This window comes from Amphiprion ocellaris, chromosome 16 (genome assembly GCF_022539595.1).
Source record: "Amphiprion ocellaris isolate individual 3 ecotype Okinawa chromosome 16, ASM2253959v1, whole genome shotgun sequence".
Lineage (NCBI taxonomy): Eukaryota > Metazoa > Chordata > Actinopteri > Pomacentridae > Amphiprion > Amphiprion ocellaris.
In genome coordinates, this window is record NC_072781.1 from 20,565,726 (window position 1) to 20,585,847 (window position 20,122).

General features: G+C 40.1%; 1 protein-coding gene across 1 annotated transcript; it reads left to right on the forward strand.

Annotated features, from left to right (window-relative positions):
• The first annotated feature begins 1,740 nt into the window (after positions 1–1,740).
• On the forward strand, positions 1,741–19,902 carry chchd1 (coiled-coil-helix-coiled-coil-helix domain containing 1). Its single transcript, XM_023262837.3, has 3 exons — positions 1,741–2,077; positions 17,794–17,912; positions 19,611–19,902. Exons 1-3 carry the CDS (start codon positions 1,939–1,941, stop codon positions 19,719–19,721), a joined length of 369 nt encoding a protein of 122 aa, XP_023118605.1. The 5' UTR covers positions 1,741–1,938; the 3' UTR covers positions 19,722–19,902.
• Positions 19,903–20,122: the final 220 nt, after the last annotated feature.

A 20,122-nucleotide genomic window follows, 5' to 3' on the forward strand; every position in this document is an offset into this window, starting at 1 on the left:
ATTCTCTCTGACATTTATATAGGCCAAGTGCCAGAAGAACACAGTGCAGAGGACTACATATATAGCCTTTCTTTATCATTGTCACTGGTAGCACTCACTAATGCTATGCAATGGTAGTGATCTGAAATGAATGACAACAACTGATATGGCATCATTTGGTTTGTAATTAAGTAATGAATCTGCGTCTATCATGACCTGTTCATCCTTCTGCTTTAGGCACTTAATGTCACATTTTTGAAAATTTGGTTTACTCTAAGCTCCTTCAGGGAAGTCCTTTTTGAAATGTGGTTTTCATGCACAGTGGAGTTCAAATGAAAAGCAGCCAACAAGTGCTCAGCACCTCTGGGAAGTCCTTCAATACTGTGGGAAAACCATTCAAGGAGACTACCTCATGAAGTTGATTCAGAGAATGCCAAGAGTGTGCAAAGCTGTCATCAAAGTAAAAGGGGGCTACTTTAAAGAATCTAAAATATAAAATATATTCTGATTTGTTTAATACTTTTTTGTTTACTACATAATTCTAATGTGTTCTTTCATAGTTTTGATGTCATCAGTATTAATCTACAATTTAGAAAATAATTAAAATAAATACGTACCATCTACCTAAACTTTGTTGCAGACCATGTACACCCTTTGATGGAAATGGTATTCCCTAATGGATGCGGCCTCTTTCAGCACGATAATGTGTCGTGCCACAAAGCAAAAATGGTTCAGGAATGGTTTGAGGAGCACGAGTTTGAGGTGTTGACTTGGCTTCCAATTTCCCCAGATCTCAATCCGATCGAGCATCTGTGGGATGTGCTGGACAAACAAGTTTGATCCATGGAGGACCCATCTTGAAACTTACAGCACTTAAAGAATCTGCTGTATACCACAGCACACCTACAGGGCTCTAGTGGAGTCCATGCCTCGACAGGTCAAGGCTGTTTTGGCAGCAAAAAGAGGGATGAACAAAGTATTAGGCAAGTGGTCTTAATGCCTGGTGATCAGTGTAAACAGAACAGCAAACATAGTGATGGTCCAATACCATCTTGGACACCATCTGTTTAACCCACTACCCTCAGGTAGATGCTTCAGGTCCATCAAATCATTAACAAACAGACTGAAAACCAGCTTCTACCCCAAAACCATAAGAGAACTCTGCCAAACTCTACTAGCCTACAAGCAATTCAACTCAATTGAGTCTACACTCTGTTAATTTGTGTAATTTCTAATCTTCTAGTATTTAAATTCTAATTAATGGCTCCTACACAGCTGCTTCCTGCTCACTGCTCCCTTATGTTTGTGCCTCTTCATCACTGCCTTCATCACACCTGCAGACTACTTTCATATACCTTACATATTCCCACAGTTGGTTGAATAAGCCAATAAAGCCTTTGTCTTTGTTTGGGACCTTCTCTGCACTGCAGGCCATGGGTCTTCTGTTATTGTCTATGTTTCGACAGTGACTGTTAGATACAAACTGCCTGAGTGTTATATATTTTTAGTTATTATGAGAATTGGAAAAATATTTTTTAAAAACTGACTTGGCAAAATGTCTTTTTGTCCTTGCATTTCTATATTGGAGAGGAGTAAAAATCATATGGATTTTTTTCTTTGCTCAGCAGAAAAAATCCGGTCTGAAGGGGTTAAGGGCCCCAAGGAGGGAGAGACATCCTTCTGTATGTCGACAACCAACAGTAAAGAATCTATTTCGCCGTCTGACTACTGGGGATTACGACAGCCCCTGAATTTACGACACCGACTTGCTTCTTACGGCAAACATGGCGCTGCACACATTATCTAAGTAAAGAAATTAGGTACTGAAGCATAGCCGCTAGTGTGTTTGTTGTTTTGGGTTCTTTTTTGCTCATTTGTCCTTTACAAAGTTCTATTTATTAGCATAGTGCAGCAGCAGGTCTCCGCGCTGCTTAGCAGAGTTGTTAAGCCTTCAGAGAAATGGCAGCTCAGGGAGGCGTCGCGTTCCAGGAGAAGGTCAGCAGGCTGGTGAGCCGACAGAACGGAAAACCAGTGCTGAAACCCAGCAGGGCTCTGGCTCTGGGAGATACTGTATCCAACCGCAACCCCAAGAAAAGAGGTAAGAAGGAAGACTGAGTGTTTGCTTGCTTCCCTCAGGTCAGCAGCAGAGACACAGACATGAGGCTCCTTACAGAGCAGCACGTGCTGTGGCTTTCTATAGTTAACCTGGCGATCAGGTTAACTGGCGATAGTTGCCGTCTCCAGATTTTTAGTCCGCAGATTCGTTACGATCAGACCTGGCTGTGCGTGAAATAAAGATACTAGATTTTTTTTTTTTAAAAGACCGCGGAAAAACGTCGGCATCACTACGTGATAAAGTCTATATCCATGTAAACATCACCTAGAGACAGTAAAAATAAATGTGCTGGCCGAAATAAAAGTGGTTAAAAAACACGTATTTTTCAAGTACGGTGAGAGGATTCGAAACGATGTAATGCAGCAGTAAAATTACGAGACCACAGTCTTACCGTGCCACCGTTCAGTCCAACAAATATCCCGCTTCATACACATAGATCACTGTCTTTCTGTCAGGTGTTGAACACCTGGTGATTGTTCAGGAATCACGCCCATGTCAACTGGGGATAGTCGCAACTTAACACAGGCTGCCTGGTTAATAACGAGCCACAAAACTATTTATTGTCTCAACAAGAAAACCCACAACATAGAAGCACGCCCACTGTTGTGTTGTGTGTTAGTCTGAGTTCAGTGGAACAGATCCAGAGCAGAACTTCAAGTTTAAAGGGATAGTTCGGGATTTTTGACATGAATCTCTATGGCATCCCTATCATTAGTAACGTACACTCTCACTGTCTTACCCCCGACAGTGTCCCGTGAGCCGAGTTCTGGTCCGGTTCAGAACTCGGCTCACGGGACACTGTCGGGGGTAAGACAGTGAGAGTGTACGTTACTAATGATAGGGATGCCATAGAGATTCATGTCAAAAATCCCGAACTATCCCTTTAACTCGGGTTTGTTCACAGAAACACTCAGACCTTCAGCAGCCTCCCATAATAACAACATGCAGCAGAACATTTGCTTGATTTGATAAAATACATCGGAACAAACTGAGACCACATTGTCAAAACTAGTCACTCAGAAAACAATAAAAACACGTTCAGTCATCTACGTCCTAACCCGTCATTTCAGAGCGTGTTAACACCTGACTATCTATATATATATATATATATATATATATATATATATATATATATATATATATATATATATATATATATATATATACACATACATACATATATATATATATATATATATATATATATATTTTTTTTTTTTTTTTTTTTTTTAAAAGGGAAATAAAGGGATCCAATCTGGTCAAAACAAACAATAGATTATTCGTTCTGCACCGTGAGCCATGAACACTTACTGGATGTATTGAAGTACAGTCAAATTTGAACGTTACAGCTACAGATATTCCGAATGGACACTGAAGTGATCGTGCGCCATATTTGTATATTTAGCCTATATGTACTTAAAGATGGATTAGGAGCATGATATTAAGTCAAATGCTGTCAAACAACACAGTTCACTCTAGTCTTCCTCTGCAACATCTTTAAAAGTATATTTTTGCCATTTCTAAACCAACCAGGGTGTTTGGGAAGACACAAATCACACAAATCTATTGTTTGTTTTGACCAGATTGGATCCCTTTATTTCCTTCTCTTTTTTTTTTTTTTTTTTAAATATTGTCAGTGGGGTTTTTTTTGAACATTTTATTTATGAAGAGTTTCAAGTGCAATTGTAAGACAATAACAAAGACATCAACAGTGATAAGAAAACAAAAAACAGAATAGGTAAATATCAAATTCGCAACAATGAGAAACATGTGAAATAAGAAAAAAAATAAAGAAAATAAAATAACCAGATAAATAAATAAAATGGGGAGGGGGGCAAAAATCACAGCAGTGTCTGCTTCTCCACTGTACAGCTGTCCATCTTACCAGAAGGGTACATAAGTGAGGTAGGAGGGCAAAGAGAGTGTCATTGGTCGTTCATATGCTCTAACACTGGATTCCATATCCTGGAGAACTTCCCGGAACTTACCGGAAAGTTCATATCTCAGTCTTTCCACACATAGAATACTAATGAGTTCCCTCAGCCAAGTCTCAAACTTGGGGGCAACATCAGATTTCCACAGTTTTAGGAGACATCTCTTAGCAATTGTCATACAAAGAATCAGAGCAGTACATATGTTACAATCCAGGTTTTTTAACATGTTAGAGTATCCTAACAGAGCAGTTTCGGGGTCAGGTGTTAAAATAATGTTAAAAACAGATGAAAACCATTGAAAAATGAGAGACCAAAAATTATGTATTTTCAGACAAGACCAGAAGAGATGTGTAAGAGTACATTCTGCTGCATTACATCTATTACACAATGGAGAAAGATTAGGAAAGATTTTATTTAATCTAGTCTTAGAATAATGTAATCTATGAACTACCTTGTACTGGATCAGTTGGAGCCTAGCATTTATCAAGCAAGACTCGATATTTGTTAGTACTTCGTCTCATGTTTCATCCTCGATTTCAATATCCAGCTCACCTTCCCAGGCTTGTTTTATTTTAATAGTAGATGAATCTAGAGTACTTGAGAAATAGAAGACCAGCTCTGAGATCAGGCATTTTTCTTCAGGGGGTCCCAGCAGGGATCTGAACAAGGCATTATTTTCAGATGGTAATTTATATGACTTGGTAATCTGTCGGACATAGTGTCTCAATTGTAAATATCTAAAAAAATGAGTTTTTGAAAGGGAAAATTTGGACTGTAATTGTTCAAAGGAGCCTAAGTGTCCATCAACATAAAGGTCTTTTAAACAAACAATACCCATACAACTCCACTCTCTAAAGGCAGTGTCCACAAGAGATGGCAAAAAAGCATAGTTCTACCAGATTGGAGTGTGTACTGAGGTGTTTGGAAGCACAAAACGCTTTCTAATTTGATTCCAAATCCTCTGAGTATTCAACAGAACAAAATGATCCTTCCTGTAGACCATGGGGGGCCTTGGGGACAAGAAGAGGAGAGCAGAGAGGGAAGTCTTGTGGGTTAGGCTTTTTTCAATGACAAGCCAAGGGGGCGGGATGAACCCATCCCCTTTCTCATAGCAGTATTGCCAGTACACCATGACACTGACATTGGCGGCCCAGTAGTAGTGCTGAAAACACGTAAGACCCAGGGCCCCACAGTCTCTTGATTTCTGAAGATGGCTTTTAGCAATCTTATGTGTTTTATATCCCCAAACAAAAGGCATGATAATGGAATCAAGAAGCTTAAAAAAGGATTTAGGAATGAAAACAGGAATGATCTGAAATGAATATAAAAATCTCGGCAGCAAGACCATCTTGACAGCATTAACACGTCCAATCAAGGATAAAGGCAGTGTTCTCCATTTTTCTATGTTTTCCTTGAGTTTGTTCAATTTTTCTGTGAAATTCAGTTTTAAAATGTGGCTAGGGTTTTTTGAAAGTTTAATGCCCAGGTATTTCACGTAGTCAGAGGTTATTTTAAAGGGTGTAGTTGTCAGGAATAGTGGGTCCAGGTCTTTAGCTATTGATACAAGCTCACTCTTCTGCCAATTAATAGTGTAACCAGAGACTTCTCCAAAGGAGTAGATAAGCTGGAGTAAATGTGGTATTGATTGTTCGGGTTGGATACAAAAAGGGCCACGTCGTCTGCATATAAAGAAATTTTATGATCAACTCCTCCTAATGTTACAGGTTTAATGAAGACATGCTCCCTAATGCTAATTGCCAGAGGTTCAATGGCTAATGCGAAGAGAAGCGGTGAGAGGGGGCACCCCTGCCATGTCCCCCTCTGCAAAGTAAAGGCAGGTGACCTATCTGAGTTGGTAAGAACAGATGCCGTAGGTTGAGCATACAGCATGCGCACCCAGGAAATAAAAGACGGACCCAGACCAAATTTCTCCAGATCCCTCAAAAGATTCTGCTATTCCACCTGGCCGAAAGCCTTCTCCGCGTCCAGACACAGGATGGCTTGCTTAGAGCTTTTGTCAAAAGAATAATACATAATGTCCATTACACGTCTAACATTAAAGAAAGAGAATTGATTCGGAATGAAGCGTGTCTGATCCGTGTAAATTGTGGATTCTATACACTCATTTAGCCTTTTTGCCAGTATATTAGTAAATATCTTAAAATCTAGCTTGAGCATGGGAATTGGACGATATGATGAAGGCTCAGTTTCGTCCCTGTCCTGCTTCAGTAAGAGTGAAATATTCGCATCATATAAGGTTGGAGAAAGTCTTTCGGATGAGTGGGAAAACATCCTGTGTAGAATTGGAGTTATCTGATTTGCAAATTTCTTATAAAATTCTATGCTAAAACGATCCGGTCCTGGGTTTTTCCCATTTTGCATTGATCTGATAGAGTTCAGTATTTCTGCTGGGGATATTTCCGCATTAAGGGCTTCACGTGAGGTGTCATCTAGTCTTGGTATGTTTAGATTTTTTTAACCAATTGTCCACGTCACCTGTGGCTTTGGATCTGTAAAGCTCTTCATAATACTCTTTGAAGCGAGAGTTTATCAATTTCGGGTCTGTTAAGATTACTCCAGTGCGAGATTTTATTTTGTGGATAGTAGGGCTGCCACAAACGACGCGTCGACGAATCGCCTGAGCACGATACGTCATCAAAAGCGGAAGTGAGCGCGCAATGCAACAGAAATCACCGTCCGAGTGGAGCGCGGAACACGCATGGACATCCGCGCTGTATCGTGCATATATAGTATATGCACGATGCGGCGCGGATGTCCGCGCTGTATCGTAAACGCGGATGTCCACCCTGTATTGTGCATATATAATATATGCAGATACTATATATGCACGATACAGCGCGGATGTCCATGCGTGTTCCGCGCTCCACTCGGACGGTGATTTCTGTTGCATTGCGCGCTCACTTCCGCTTTTGATGACGTATCGTGCTCAGGCGATTAGTCGACGCGTCGTTTGTGGCAGCCCTAGTGGATAGCTCTGCTGGCCTGTTGACCCCTGAGCTGGCGAGCTAAAAACGTATGGGGTTTGTCACTAAGTTCAAAATATTGCCTCCTAAGTCACAGGAGCTGGTCACAAACCTGTTGCGATAAGATTGTATTATATTCATATTAAAAATTAAGAATATTTTGCAATGTTTGAGAATTGCCTGTACTTCTGTATAATGATTCTAATTGTGAGATCTCAGAGTCAATTTCATCTAAACGAGTCTTATTTGACTTTTTCAAAGCTGCCTCAGATGCAATAATATGGCCTCTCATAACAGCTTTGAACATTTCCCACAAGGTTGAATCTGAGACGTCTGAGGTGTCAATTATTCTCAAGATATTGTGTAACTTTTTACAGACATATGTTTACATAAGTTTTCGTCTGCTAACAGAGATGAGTGGAAATGCCACAAGGAGCTCGGTCTGGATTTATTGAAATTGAGGGTCATGGAGGTTGGGGCGTGGTCCAAGATCAAGATGTTATAGTATCTGGTGTTTGTAACATTTGATATAGGTTTAGCATCCAATAAAAATAAAATCAATGTAGGAATATGATTTGTGCTTATTTGAAAAAAAAGAATATTCTCTATCTGTTGGATGATGGAGCCGCCATATGTCAACTGAATTAGTGGAAGCAATAAGATTATTCAAGACTGTGGAGGCATTAGAGGGATTACATATTTTGCTAGCTGACCTGTCCAGATGGGAGTCAAGTATTGCATTGTGGTCCCCAGCAACTATTAAATTGGTGTTTGAAAGGTTAGGTAACTTCTCAAGCATTTTTCTGAAAAATGCTGGGTCATCAATGTTTGGCCCATAAATGTTCAGCAGCGTTACATGAAGAGAATAAAGATGACCCGTTACAATAATATATCGGCCATTTGGATCACATAGTGTTGAGATGTGTTTTAAAAGGTATATTTCTTCGGATAATGATAGCAACACCTCGAGCTTTGCTTGAAAATGTGGATTGATATATTTTGTCTGCCTAGCTGCAACGCAAACGCTTCTGTTCAGATGGTCTAATATGAGTCTCTTGAAGGAACAGCATGTCTGCAGCCAAAGACTTAAGAAAAAAAACCTTAGCACGTTTAATTGAATGGCCTAGACCACGAACATTCCAGCTGACCAAGTTGATACCCTCATCTTTACCTCTAAGTCTCATAAGGAAGTGGAGATTGTGTTACATGGACAGTGGTGATGAATTGCCCCAAGTAAAAAAAAAAATAGACATTCACTCAGAAAAACACATAAAGTGAACTTACATTTACCCACCCCAAACTCCCACTTTCCCAAACAAAGCGGGTTAAAGTCTCCCAACATACCATCCTCAGGGGTCCTTAACTAGTCAATAAATAACCAGTAATATCGCTAGTTAGCTAACTAAGAAATAACAAAAAATAGCCTCTCCTCCAATAACAGGCCATAAACATCCTAACATTTCAGCAACAAAAATTAAAGAGACCCCAGGTGTTGATATAAGAAGATGTGAGGCAGATTGGGCACCTTGGTTTGCCAAAAGAAAACATGTGGAACAAATGTTACTCAATAGTGTAGAGTCAGGCACTTAAGTAAAATGGTCTGGAGAAAATAGGGCACACTGGTAAGAAACAACAGTGATCCTGTATTTAGCGTTACCCCCCAACAGCCAGTCTGTGCCGCAGCAGGTTGCAAGTAATAGTCAATCTGTCTTGCTGCCAGCGTTAGCCGGCGCAAATCAAACAATCTCATGCAAAGCCATTACCCCTCCTCAGCCCGGTAGCTGAGCAGAAAGCGATCGGCATCTTCTGGAGTGTTAAAGATCTTGTTAATGTCAGTACCTTTGGTGACTTGGAGCCGTGCAGGGTAGAGGAATCCAGTGCGCATCCCGGTGTTGTTAAATTTTTTCCTCACCTCCTCAAATGGCTTCATTATCTTCGTAGGAAAATCAGGATATATGTGTATCTGTGTCCCGTCGTAGGTCAGAGGGGTGTTCTCCCATGCCAGCCGCAGTATTTTCTCCTTCACCCAAAAGCTGTGAATCCAGGCTATCATGACACGGGGACGCACACCAGCGTCAGGTAGCTGTCCCAGTCTGTGTGCTCTATCGACTTCTATTGGGGTGGGGAAGTGAGCCGGACCCAACAAATTGCGCAAAAAGTTGGCAAAAAAGTCCACAGGGTTGTTACCCTCAGATCTTTCTGGCAAGTCCACCACTTTTATATTCTGGCGCCGGGAGTGTGCCTAGAGATCGATGATCTTATGTTGGAATACTTTATGATTCTCTTCTAACTGCAGACAGTGTTGTTTTAGCTGAGTCAGCCTGACATCAAGGTCACTGCTAGCCGCCTCCATAGTAGAAATCCGAGCCTCATGTTCGGTCAAGGTGGCCTGCATCGTTTGCAGGGACGCCTCCAGGTTGTTGAATCGGTCCTCCATCTTTTTACTCATATCATTTATAGCTGCAAGGATAGCCGCTGTATCAGCATTTGCCTCGGCCACCGGCGGAGTTAGCTCTGGCGCGTCCTCCTTACCCTCGATGCTAGCGTTAGCATTAGCCTCTCGCGCCATGTTTGCTGAGGGCGTTTTCTTGGCATTAGTCTGCTGTTTCTGTTCCCTCCTGGTAGCCATGACTGCACAGACAAAAAATGAGTGTGATGGCTGACTTTCTAGCGGGTACAAGCAGTTGAGAAATGTTATATTGCTTGCATATTACTATATTGGATGGGAGCTCAGAAAAGTGCATCTACACCATAGTATGCGCTCTAGTGCCCCCTTCATATTGTCAGTGGTGAACGTGCTCTGAAATGACGGGTTAGGACGTGGATGACTGAATGTGTTTTTATTGTTTTCTGAGTGACTAGTTTTGACAATGTGGTCTCAGTTTGTTCCGATGTATTTTATCAAATCAAGTAAATGTTCTGCTGCGTGTTGTTCTGATGGGAGGCTACTGAGGGTCTGAGTGTTTCTGTGAACAAACCCGAGTTAAAACTGAAGTTCTGTTCTGGATCTGTTCCACGGAACACACACACCAACACAAAACACAACAGTGAACGTGCTTCTATGTTGTGGGTTTTCTTGGTGAGACAAATAGTTTTGTGGCTCGTTATTAACCAGGCAGCCTGTGTAAAGTTTTGACTGTCCCCAGTTGACATGGGCATGATTTCTGAATAATCACCCAGTGTTCAACACCTGACAGAATGACAGTGATCTATGTGTATTAAGTGGGATGTTTGTTGGACTGATCTGTGGCATGGTGAGTGAGACTGTGGTCTCGTAATTTTACCGCTGGACAACGTGGTTTCGAATCCTCTCGCCGTACTTGAAAAATATGTGGGTTTTTTTTTTTCTTTTCGAAGAGCACATTTCTTTTTACTGTCTGTAGATGGTGTTTACATGGATATAGACTTTATCACGTAGTGATGTCGACGCTTTTCAGCGAGGTCTTCTTTATCTAGTATCTTTATTTCAAGCACAGCCAGGTCTGATGGTGACGAATCTGCGGACTAAACGTCTGGAGACGGCAACTATCACCAGTTAACCTGCTCGCCAGTTAAACTGGAACACCAGATGTATAACGTTGTGTTTACATAAAGGAGTACAGCAATATATTCGTTATATCATGACGCATATCAGTATCCAATACCAGTTTATGGTACATGTATTACATCTCATGTACACATAGGAACACGACTTAAAGCATGTCGAATTGATCACAACTTGCTTTGAATAGAATAGATTACAATAGTCAAACAGACCATACACTAGCTGGTGCACATTGAGAATGAAATTTCAATACAGAAATTCACCATTGTACTGGTAAGAAACAAAAATGAAAAATATTCTAAATAGAGTGTAAAAAATATTTACAGTATATACATGTAAGGGTGTCCCAAAAAAATTGACATTATTTAATCACCTAATAATTTGTTTAAAGTTTGTTTGCTCTTTTTGCTTAAGAAAGTATAATCATTTTTATTTGTCTGTTTTCAGGAACAGACATGCCGTTTACTGCAACAGAAAAGGCGTTCTGTGTATTGAAGTATGCCCAAACTCAGTCAAATGTGAATGCACAACGTGTATTTATTAGAATATTTCTTCAACAAGAGCCAACAGGAAAGCAAATTTGGATGTGGCAATTACCAATTATGACCTGTCCAGGGTGTCCCTTGCCTTGGCCCCAAGTCAGCTGGGATAGGCTCCAGCCTCCCCGTGACCCTAATGAGTATTAAGTGGGTTATAGATGATGGATGGATGGATGGATGGAATTACCAATTACATCTACAAATTACCGTCCCCCAGAATTTTTCATTTGTAATTTGTAGAATAAAACATTTTATTACCAAAATAAATCCTATTAAGTATCATTTCTCCTGACCATGTTGTCACTCCGATATGGAAATCTCAAATGATGTAAATTTTTTTGGGACACTCTGTATATAAACACACATAATTATACATACACACCTGCATACATACACGTCCGCACACATTTATTGCACACTGAAATGTAGCAGCAGTATTGCACGGAGTTATATGCACAGAGAGAAACATGAAATGTACCAGCTGTTACATTTCACAGTGAGCCATGGGTGCCCCTGCCCAGAAGGATTATTGGGAATTGAGGAGTCTGATAGCTTGGGGGATGAAACTGTTGTAGAACCTGGCTGTTCTCACTCTGATGCTGCAGAACCTCCTCCCACAGGGGAACAGGGAGAACAGTCCATGCTGTGGATGCGTGGAGTCTTTGATAATGTTGCGGGCTCTGCTGAGACAGCACTTGTGTGCAACATCCTGGATGGGTGGAAGAGAGGTCCGGATGATCTTCTCTGCGGTCGTCTTTCAGGTTGATTCGAGTTGTTACTGTATGAGGCTGTCATGGTATAACATATCACGATTTGACACTACATAATGTTAAAAAATTATGAGAACTTAGTCTTAAGGTTTTTCCTTTTATGCAACACACTACTTCTACTCCACTAAAGAGAGGTACCTTATATTGCAGTAAAGTATAATAATATAATAATAATACATTATATATATAACACCCTTAAGAATGGCGTTCAGAAGGTGCTTTAACAGTCAAAACATGCAAACACAGAAAATCAAGCAAGAAATAAGGAGACAAGGCAGAGTAGTCAAATAAAGTAAATAGTGCGAATGATAAGTTAAATGAATAATTACGGTAACTAGGTTAGCACGCATATCAAAGGAACTAGGCAGTTTAAAAATTAAAGAACCTACTTGGTTAAAAGTTAGAAAATAAAGATTTAAAAAATTGAGAATTAGAAATGACATCAAACCAAAGAACCAGGCAGCTAAAATTAAAATAAAATAAGAGAGGAGATATAAAATAAACAGGACATAGTACAGAATAGAACACTAAAACTAATTAAAGCTAAAACTAAACTTCACATAAAAGTAAGTAAGTTAAGTAAATTCAGAGTCAGAAAACTTTATTTGTCCCAAGGGGGCAATTAAATGTATTTACTTACATTCCTTGACTGTTTAGCTAAAAGAATATATTATCTATGCGCTTTTAAAAGCATGTCCTATAATTTGTTAATTTACGTTTGCTGTAGGTGATTGAAATTGCAGCTCCCCACACCTCACTCCAGGGTCGGTGTATGTGTTAAGGCTGGAATATACTTTCTGCACGAACGAGCTGCGCGGAAATCAGCTGCACGGAAATCCGTGCGAGAGAACGTGTGTGCATTTATACTCCGTGGGGCGTCTGCTCCCAAACTGCAGGGGGCAGTGTATCGCAAACACATGTCTACCTGGTCTACTCTGGTACTAAACTAAAGAAGAAGAAGTTTGCCATTGTTTACACCACTTACAACACGGCATTTTACCGAATAAAAGCGTTTCAGCTGTTAGTTTTAATTTCACACCATGAATTGTTCATAACCCGGTTACCACGGTGATCTCTGTGTGATGAATCGTATAAGTGCACGTATTTGTAGACTTCAGCTACGAGTAGGTCCTGGCCCTCCGCCATGTTTTTCCGCGCGGCTCCGTCCACGTTGGTTAGAAAAATGTGGAGGTGCGCAGAGTGGAAATTTTCCGCACGGAAAGGCCGCTCGAGGGGGCGTGGGTGCGAAAATGATGCAATTTTTCCGCACGGAGCCGCACGGACCTTGCGGACGCGGCAAGCATAAAACAAGCTTTAGTAAGACCAGTAAGACCACAAGATTTAAATTTAGTCATCTGTCCAAGTCCACAAGGGTCACCATTGCAGATTGAATGCACCACAAGTGAAAACAAATGATGCTCAAAGCAAATGCTTATTTTGAGGAATGAGGTGACAGAGACTGATCCATCAACTTAGATTTTTTAACGGGTAACCAGTAACAAAAATATACACCTTTTATACATATTGTAATACCTGGTTAAATGCTTTAGTCACTTTAATTACACATAAAATGCAAATAGCTATCCATTGCTGTTATTCTTTAGCTCACCATCAGATAATGTGTGGATTTTACTGTATTTGAACATTTATTGTATTTTAACATTAGCTAACTTTGAAGCACTTCAAATTCCCTTAATAAACAACCAAAATAACAACAAGCATCACATTAACAAATACAGGCACAATCAGCAGATTTGGGAAAAATAAACAAGCCAGTCAGCGCACATGAGCTTTAACCCTCACGTGGATTTACGCTTCAAAGCGTAAAAAGTGACGCACCGGCGCGTCAGCGCAAATGGGAGGAAGACAAAGCGTCAACGAGTCTCCCTTTAAACTTGTGTTGAAAGTGTGGATTTGGCATTTTCTACCAGTTTTTGAATTGTGTTGATAGGCCCAGTAAAACCAGAGTTATGATAAAAAATAAACACCATACTTTTTGAGCGAACATTAGGCGAGCACGTGTCGTGCGTCAGTGGCCACGTTTACATGAAGTTTTTTAATTTGGAATTATTAATTCGGAATTAAGGTTTACATGGACCGCACGTTTATCCCCTTCCTTAATTCCGCTTTAACGCTTGGGCGTTGGAAAGGATTCTGATTGGACAGGGAGGGGACGTGACGTATCCCTGTTTACCGGAAGAAAACAAACTCCATTTGCCGTGGCATTTCTTTTCCCCAACAACATGGAGGAACAACTAATAATCACGCTTTTCGCTTTGCTTTTTATTGTCGTTTTGAAACAGCAACTCGACAATGGCGTACTACTTTTGTTGCGTCACTTGAGAAGGAGAAGAGAGATAGAATACCGGAGAAGGGAGGCAGACGACCAAGCTGTGTACGTCGCTACGTCATCGCTACGTGAGGAGCCAAGCATGCGCAGAATGACCGGAATTAACTAAAGCGGAATTAACTGTATACATGAATAGAATGTACACAGGAATTAGTTTATTCGGAATTAACATCGGAATAAACCAGGTGGTTTATTGGGAATTACGTTTATTCGGAATTAAGTGTTCACAAGGAGATTTTAAAGCGGAATTAACTTTAATAAGCCAATTCGGAATCTCGCCGCGCGTAAGGTATGCTGGTCCGGGTGAAAGGTCGGAATACCCCAGATCATAAACATGGCCGAGTGCTACGCAGATATTGATTACTTTGAGCGTTGTAAAGTCAATGCTTTAAAGGAATTTTGTAAGGAACGAGGATACAGTGTTATCGGGAAGCGAAAGAAAGAACTCGTGTCCCTTGCTTGGACATTGTCATTTCAAAAGGCCCCAACAGTTTTAACAAAACAGCAGGAAAGGGAGGCTGTCAACCTTGATTATAAATCCCCGCTCGAGATCGATGTTTACGGGTGTCACCTGAGAATTCCAGATCCTTTAGAGCTCAGAGAAGGTTGGGAGAATGAGTCGACAGCAGCAAATAAATGGCCACCCTGCATGTACATAGATATCAATAATTATCTAAATAGCAAGGACGAGCAAAACTTGCTAACGACTACAAAGTCCGCGCGACGTTCTGGATCTTTTCTTTCATTAGGAAATGTGACGAGTACATAAGGCGTGTCACATATACAGCGCGAGGTTCCTTTATTGCACTCATGAATAGGGCAAAACTCTTCCATCCACTTCTTTAGCCCACAGGTACCGTTGTGGCAGTCCCGCACTGAACAATGGGGACTTGGCATATTGCCTTAAAAAGACTTTAAGCAGTGTAAACACTTAAGTCGCTACAAATAGCAGGTCGTTCCACTGCGATAGTATGGTTTTGTTGATAACGTAGTGTGTGATGAACTCTGACCCGGAAGCTATTGAGGGATAAACGTGCATGCATACTGATAATTCCGATTTGGCTTATTCCGAATTAAAGAGGAATTAAAGGTCTCATGTAAACATGGCAAGTGTATGGTGAACGGCTGAAGCTTGTTTTATGCTTGCCGCGTCCGTGAGGTCCGTGCGGCTCCGTACGGAAAAATTACGTCATTTTCGCACCCACGCACCCTCGAGCGGCCTTTCCGTGTGGAAAATTTCCGCTCCGCACACCTCCACATTCTTCTAACCAACGCGGACGGAGCCGCGCTGAAAAACATGGCGGAGAGCCAGGACTTTGATTTTGTAAATAGTTGTGCAAAAGCGCCTAAAATTTTCCTGCATTTTAGTGCAAATATTGGTATACTACTGTGTTGATTGCTAAATTTGCACATTATTTTCTGATATAAACAATTCATATTTGCATTCTAAGTTCTGAAAAGGGTTGGTTACACATGTTTACGGTAGTCAACAGTAAAAAATCTAACTTTTTTCTACTGGGACTTTGTGTTTTTTCTGCAATTTTAGGTCAAATGTGTTCATATATTATATCAAAGTGTATATACAATTGTAGAATCACACAGGTGAGGTTGTGCTGAAAAAAAGGCACCAAGCATGCAACAGTTTTTAAGGTGAAATATAAAAGGTAAAATCAGAATTGGTCAAAAATGGACCTCAGTCAAATTGGCCCCCCAGATTCCTAAGGGTTAAAGGCATTGTTAAAAGGTTTGCTGTCTTACAAACTGCCTTTCTGGTCTCTGTAGGTGACTCAGATTCGTACATGGTCTCCACAGACCTCAGCCAGGCAAGTTAACAGCATCTTATTTTGCTGCTGTGCCTGTTAGAACAGTACTTTCACTACTGGTCCTCATTCACTGCATGGAAGACTTGTTAATGAGGCCTGTGTTACATGGAAACATGGCTTAAGTGATCAATACACAAAGCTTTGACGGAAAAGCACCTTCATCACAGATACAGAATTTGCTAAAGAGCACAAGACTTAATGAGATGTATATTTTACGTAAGGTGCAATTTGATACTCTTACAAGCGCAGTATATATGAAGGTTTTTACAAATGTGTCAGTGTATGTGTATGCTTGATATCATAGTGTTTTCATACAGAGTTTTAAGGGCCTCAGAAGGGGAGAGAGATCTTTCTGTATCTTAATAAGCAGCAGTAAAGAAATGTTTTGACTACTGAGGAGGTCAGCACAGTACTTTCACTGCTGGCCAGCTTTTACTTTGACACAGTCCATCCCTTTTTATGGTCTGCATCACACTCAGACTGATTAGAGTGATTTGTTTTGGCTTGCTCTCTGTTTGAAAGTGGATTCTCTGTTTTATTAATGCAGGTTTTAAGCACCTCGTCTTGGTTCCAGAATTTTAAAACTCTAGTTTGACATGACACTGTGCAAGGAAACTCTTTTGTCTTCCACCCCTTCAAAACATTATCATTAATGAATCGGAAATGGGATGGTTGCTGCTAGACTTCGGAGGTGCTTTGATGTGTGGCTGCATGATTTCCATCAAAGGAGCCCAAAGATAGTGGGAAGTAAATTTTCCAAAGTCCTGTGCCAAGTCCACCCACTGTGGTTAACATACCTCAGGAATAACCACATGGACTTGACATGGTCTTACAGGGTATACAGCAGCTGCTTACAAACTGGATTGTAGCACCAAGTCCCAACCATCAATCCATCCATCCATTATCCATATACCGCTCAGTCCTCATTAGGGTAGTGGGGGAGGCTGGAGTCTATCCCAGCTGACTTAAGCTGAAGGCAGGGGACACCTGGACAGGTCACCAGTCTATCACAGGGCTACATATAGAGACAAACAAGTCCCAACCAGCCTTTAGCAAACATCTAAAGGAGTTCTGTGTTTGACATGAGGGACAATGCAGACAGCTTACATGGAACTGCATTCATGTAAGCAGTCTGCATTTCAGTGTCTGCATCAGTAAGTATACAGGGATGTGAAAACCCAGAATTGGTCTTTATCCTTTCCATGTCCACTGAGGGTCCACTAGCGTCCACATAGTGTAAATCTCATCATCTGCTCGAGCCTGCAAGATTCCATGTGGATTTCTCTTTGAACATCTGCGTGCATCCTAAAATTTGTGTCTGCACAACTATCCTATAGTGGCAGTAGTGTGCATGTTTTTAGTAGATTCTGATCTACTCATTGTGTGGAGTGGAGTCCACCAAATGGACTGAAAAATAGTATAATGGCAACTACACATCCAGTCCTGTCATGTTCTCTTCTACAAGAAAGTGTAATTGAGGCTTAACAAATTGTTCCCAGACAGCTTTTTTTTTTTTTTTTTTTTTTTTGGTATTTGGAATGCTACAGGTTTAGATGAAAACTTCAGCACAGCCGTTGAAGAGAGGTGATTTTTTTTTTATCACCATTTTCAAATAATTGAAAAGGATGTGGTGTTGTTTCCTGTCTTTGTAGCCAAATTCCTTCATCTCATACAACTTAAGTTCCTGGTAGTTCAATATATTAAGTATAATGCAAGTTGGATTTAGGAGTAAACATGAGCTTATTTCTCCACAGAGGCTACCTGTATCACCGAGATTTCAGTCCTGATGGCCTGTTGGAAGCAGAACAACTTTGTGGACAGTTTGTGCTGTAATGAGACTAATGCCTTCTATACCTGTGTAGCGAAGGCTCAGGTATGTGTAATGCTTCTACATCTTCACAGACCTAAGTGTCTTAAAAGTAGAGGAGTCATATATGTTTTTTATATATATATATATATATATATATATATATATATATATATATATATATATATATACATATACATATGTGTGTGTGTGTGTGTGTGTGTGTGTGTGTGTGTATAGTCCCAGCAGAACATTGCCTAGGTAAAAAAAAAACAAAAAACAACTGACCTTTCCATTGGTGCTTGCCTCTTAATGCTAGCTGCCACACTAACATTAGGAAGCTAGCATTTACTGACTAGCGTGGTACCTGGCAATGGAATAAAAGCAAGATGTATAACAAAACAGAGCCTGACATCAACAAAATCCTCACTTACGATGTTTCTCTCTAAACATCACGGTTAGATGACATATTTTCATCTCCAAGTTCTTTTTCTGTTACAGGTCCTTTTCCCCCTGTCACTTACAAGTATGACACCATAACAAAGCAGACCACTATTGGTGATGGTGCTCATTAATTTACAAGTCAAACATTAAAGAGCTAATTTAGATTTTGGCTTTGAGGACAACCTTTTTGTGTTCTAATTAAGTGCACAGAACAATTAAGTGGGAATAACTCCATTGTGGCAAAACTGTCAGGACCTTATCATTCCAATGCAATGATTAGTTTATAATAAATGTAGTTCATATTTTGTAACTTCATCATATGTTTTGTGCATATCGAGTATAAATCTTAAAAAATAACCATTTAGGAGACATATTTGTCTCTTAAATGTGATGGGGTAGAACTGTTAAGTAGCATGAAATGATGGTGTAGAGTTAATTTTTTTTAACATAAGTACCTGTATTATCAAATATCGCAAAGACATGTTTTGGAAATATACGGGACTTTTAAAACTCTGGTCAGGGTCTGAATTTCAGAGCCTGTTTTACAAAGGTAGACTTTAATTCTGTCTTGGATCAAATAATAATCAAATGTTTGAATGCAGCTCCTTACTGTGTTAAGTGTGACAAAGTTTTAAAAAAAAAACCCCAGAGTAGATCTGAGGCATTTTTACATTTAAAAACATGACTGAGGAATCACATAGTGCAGCGATATGAAAACCTGCTAATTCGTCAATCAGAATAATATAGTTTTTTTGTAAGTAAGGAGAACTGATGTGTTAGCTACTGCATGTTTCCAAAAGGTTACTGTGCTGTGTTAAAGACTTTCTGTTGTAATTACTAAATCCACAACATTATCAAGCCACAAACTGTGGTCCATTACTGTTAGTCATTTACTGTCCAGTAGGTGTCACTGACTGTTATTGGACAATCATAGATCTTATTTCATAGTTAGCATAGTGACTAACTATTTAAGCTTTAGTTTGTCAATTTAATTTGCATTAGACTCATCTAAGAGTAGAATGAAGACTGGCCTAACTATAGAGAACAATCCAAAATCTCTGCCGTGGTCTTAGGAAGTCTTGGGAAAATGTCAAAGAAGAAATGACAAAGTATATGCTCAGGACAGAAATCCGAAGCTGGACTGAGCAAGACTATCTACTTGTCACCTCATCATTTACATGTCATTCCTGAAATCGTCCAGTGCTTCTGCTTGGAGTAGACATGAGACAATTCTGGGCTGCCAATGTGTCCTCGTACTTTAAAAAGAAATGCATAATTTATTAAAATGTATTTGTAACAAATTTTCTTGATCCTTTACAGGCAGCTATGAAGAATAACTCAGGACAGAGCAACATCCAGGGTGGACGTCTGCCACCGAAACAAGCCACAATCCTGCTAAAGAGATACCCCAACCAGAGATCTGAGATCTAAGAAACAAACTGTTGAATGCATTTGCTATACAGACTCGAAATGTGCAGAATAACAGAAAAGCCTCTGGACTGAGTTTTGAAACTCGGTTTCATCATGTTAAGGTGTTCAGAGTTGTCAACTATTGTGTGATTCAATAATGTGGTGACGTATATATTTCATTAAAAACTAACTAAAGCATGGAGTAGACTACTGAAAATGGTGATTTCAGCACAAATACTTCACTCTTTCAGGATGCAGTCTCCAGTTTCTTATTGTTATTTGACCACTTTTGTTTCTAATTAGTATTCTGCAATACAATCTTCGTATTTGTCCGAAGTGAGAATGCCACCAGAGCAGCCAGCCAAATCTCAGATTGTGTTCACCACCATCTCCAGAACAAACCTGATGCTCCTGTTTTTATT

What these genes read in the sequence shown, in the direction of transcription:
- chchd1 (XM_023262837.3), top strand. Translation starts at nt 1,939, where the DNA reads ATGGCAGCTCAGGGAGGCGTCGCGTTCCAGGAGAAGGTCAGCAGGCTG. An exon ending in CCGCAACCCCAAGAAAAGAG is followed by an intron (nt 2,078 to 17,793) that starts GTAAGAAGGAAG and finishes ATTTCTCCACAG; the next exon opens with AGGCTACCTGTATCACCGAG. An exon ending in CCTGTGTAGCGAAGGCTCAG is followed by an intron (nt 17,913 to 19,610) that starts GTATGTGTAATG and finishes GATCCTTTACAG; the next exon opens with GCAGCTATGAAGAATAACTC.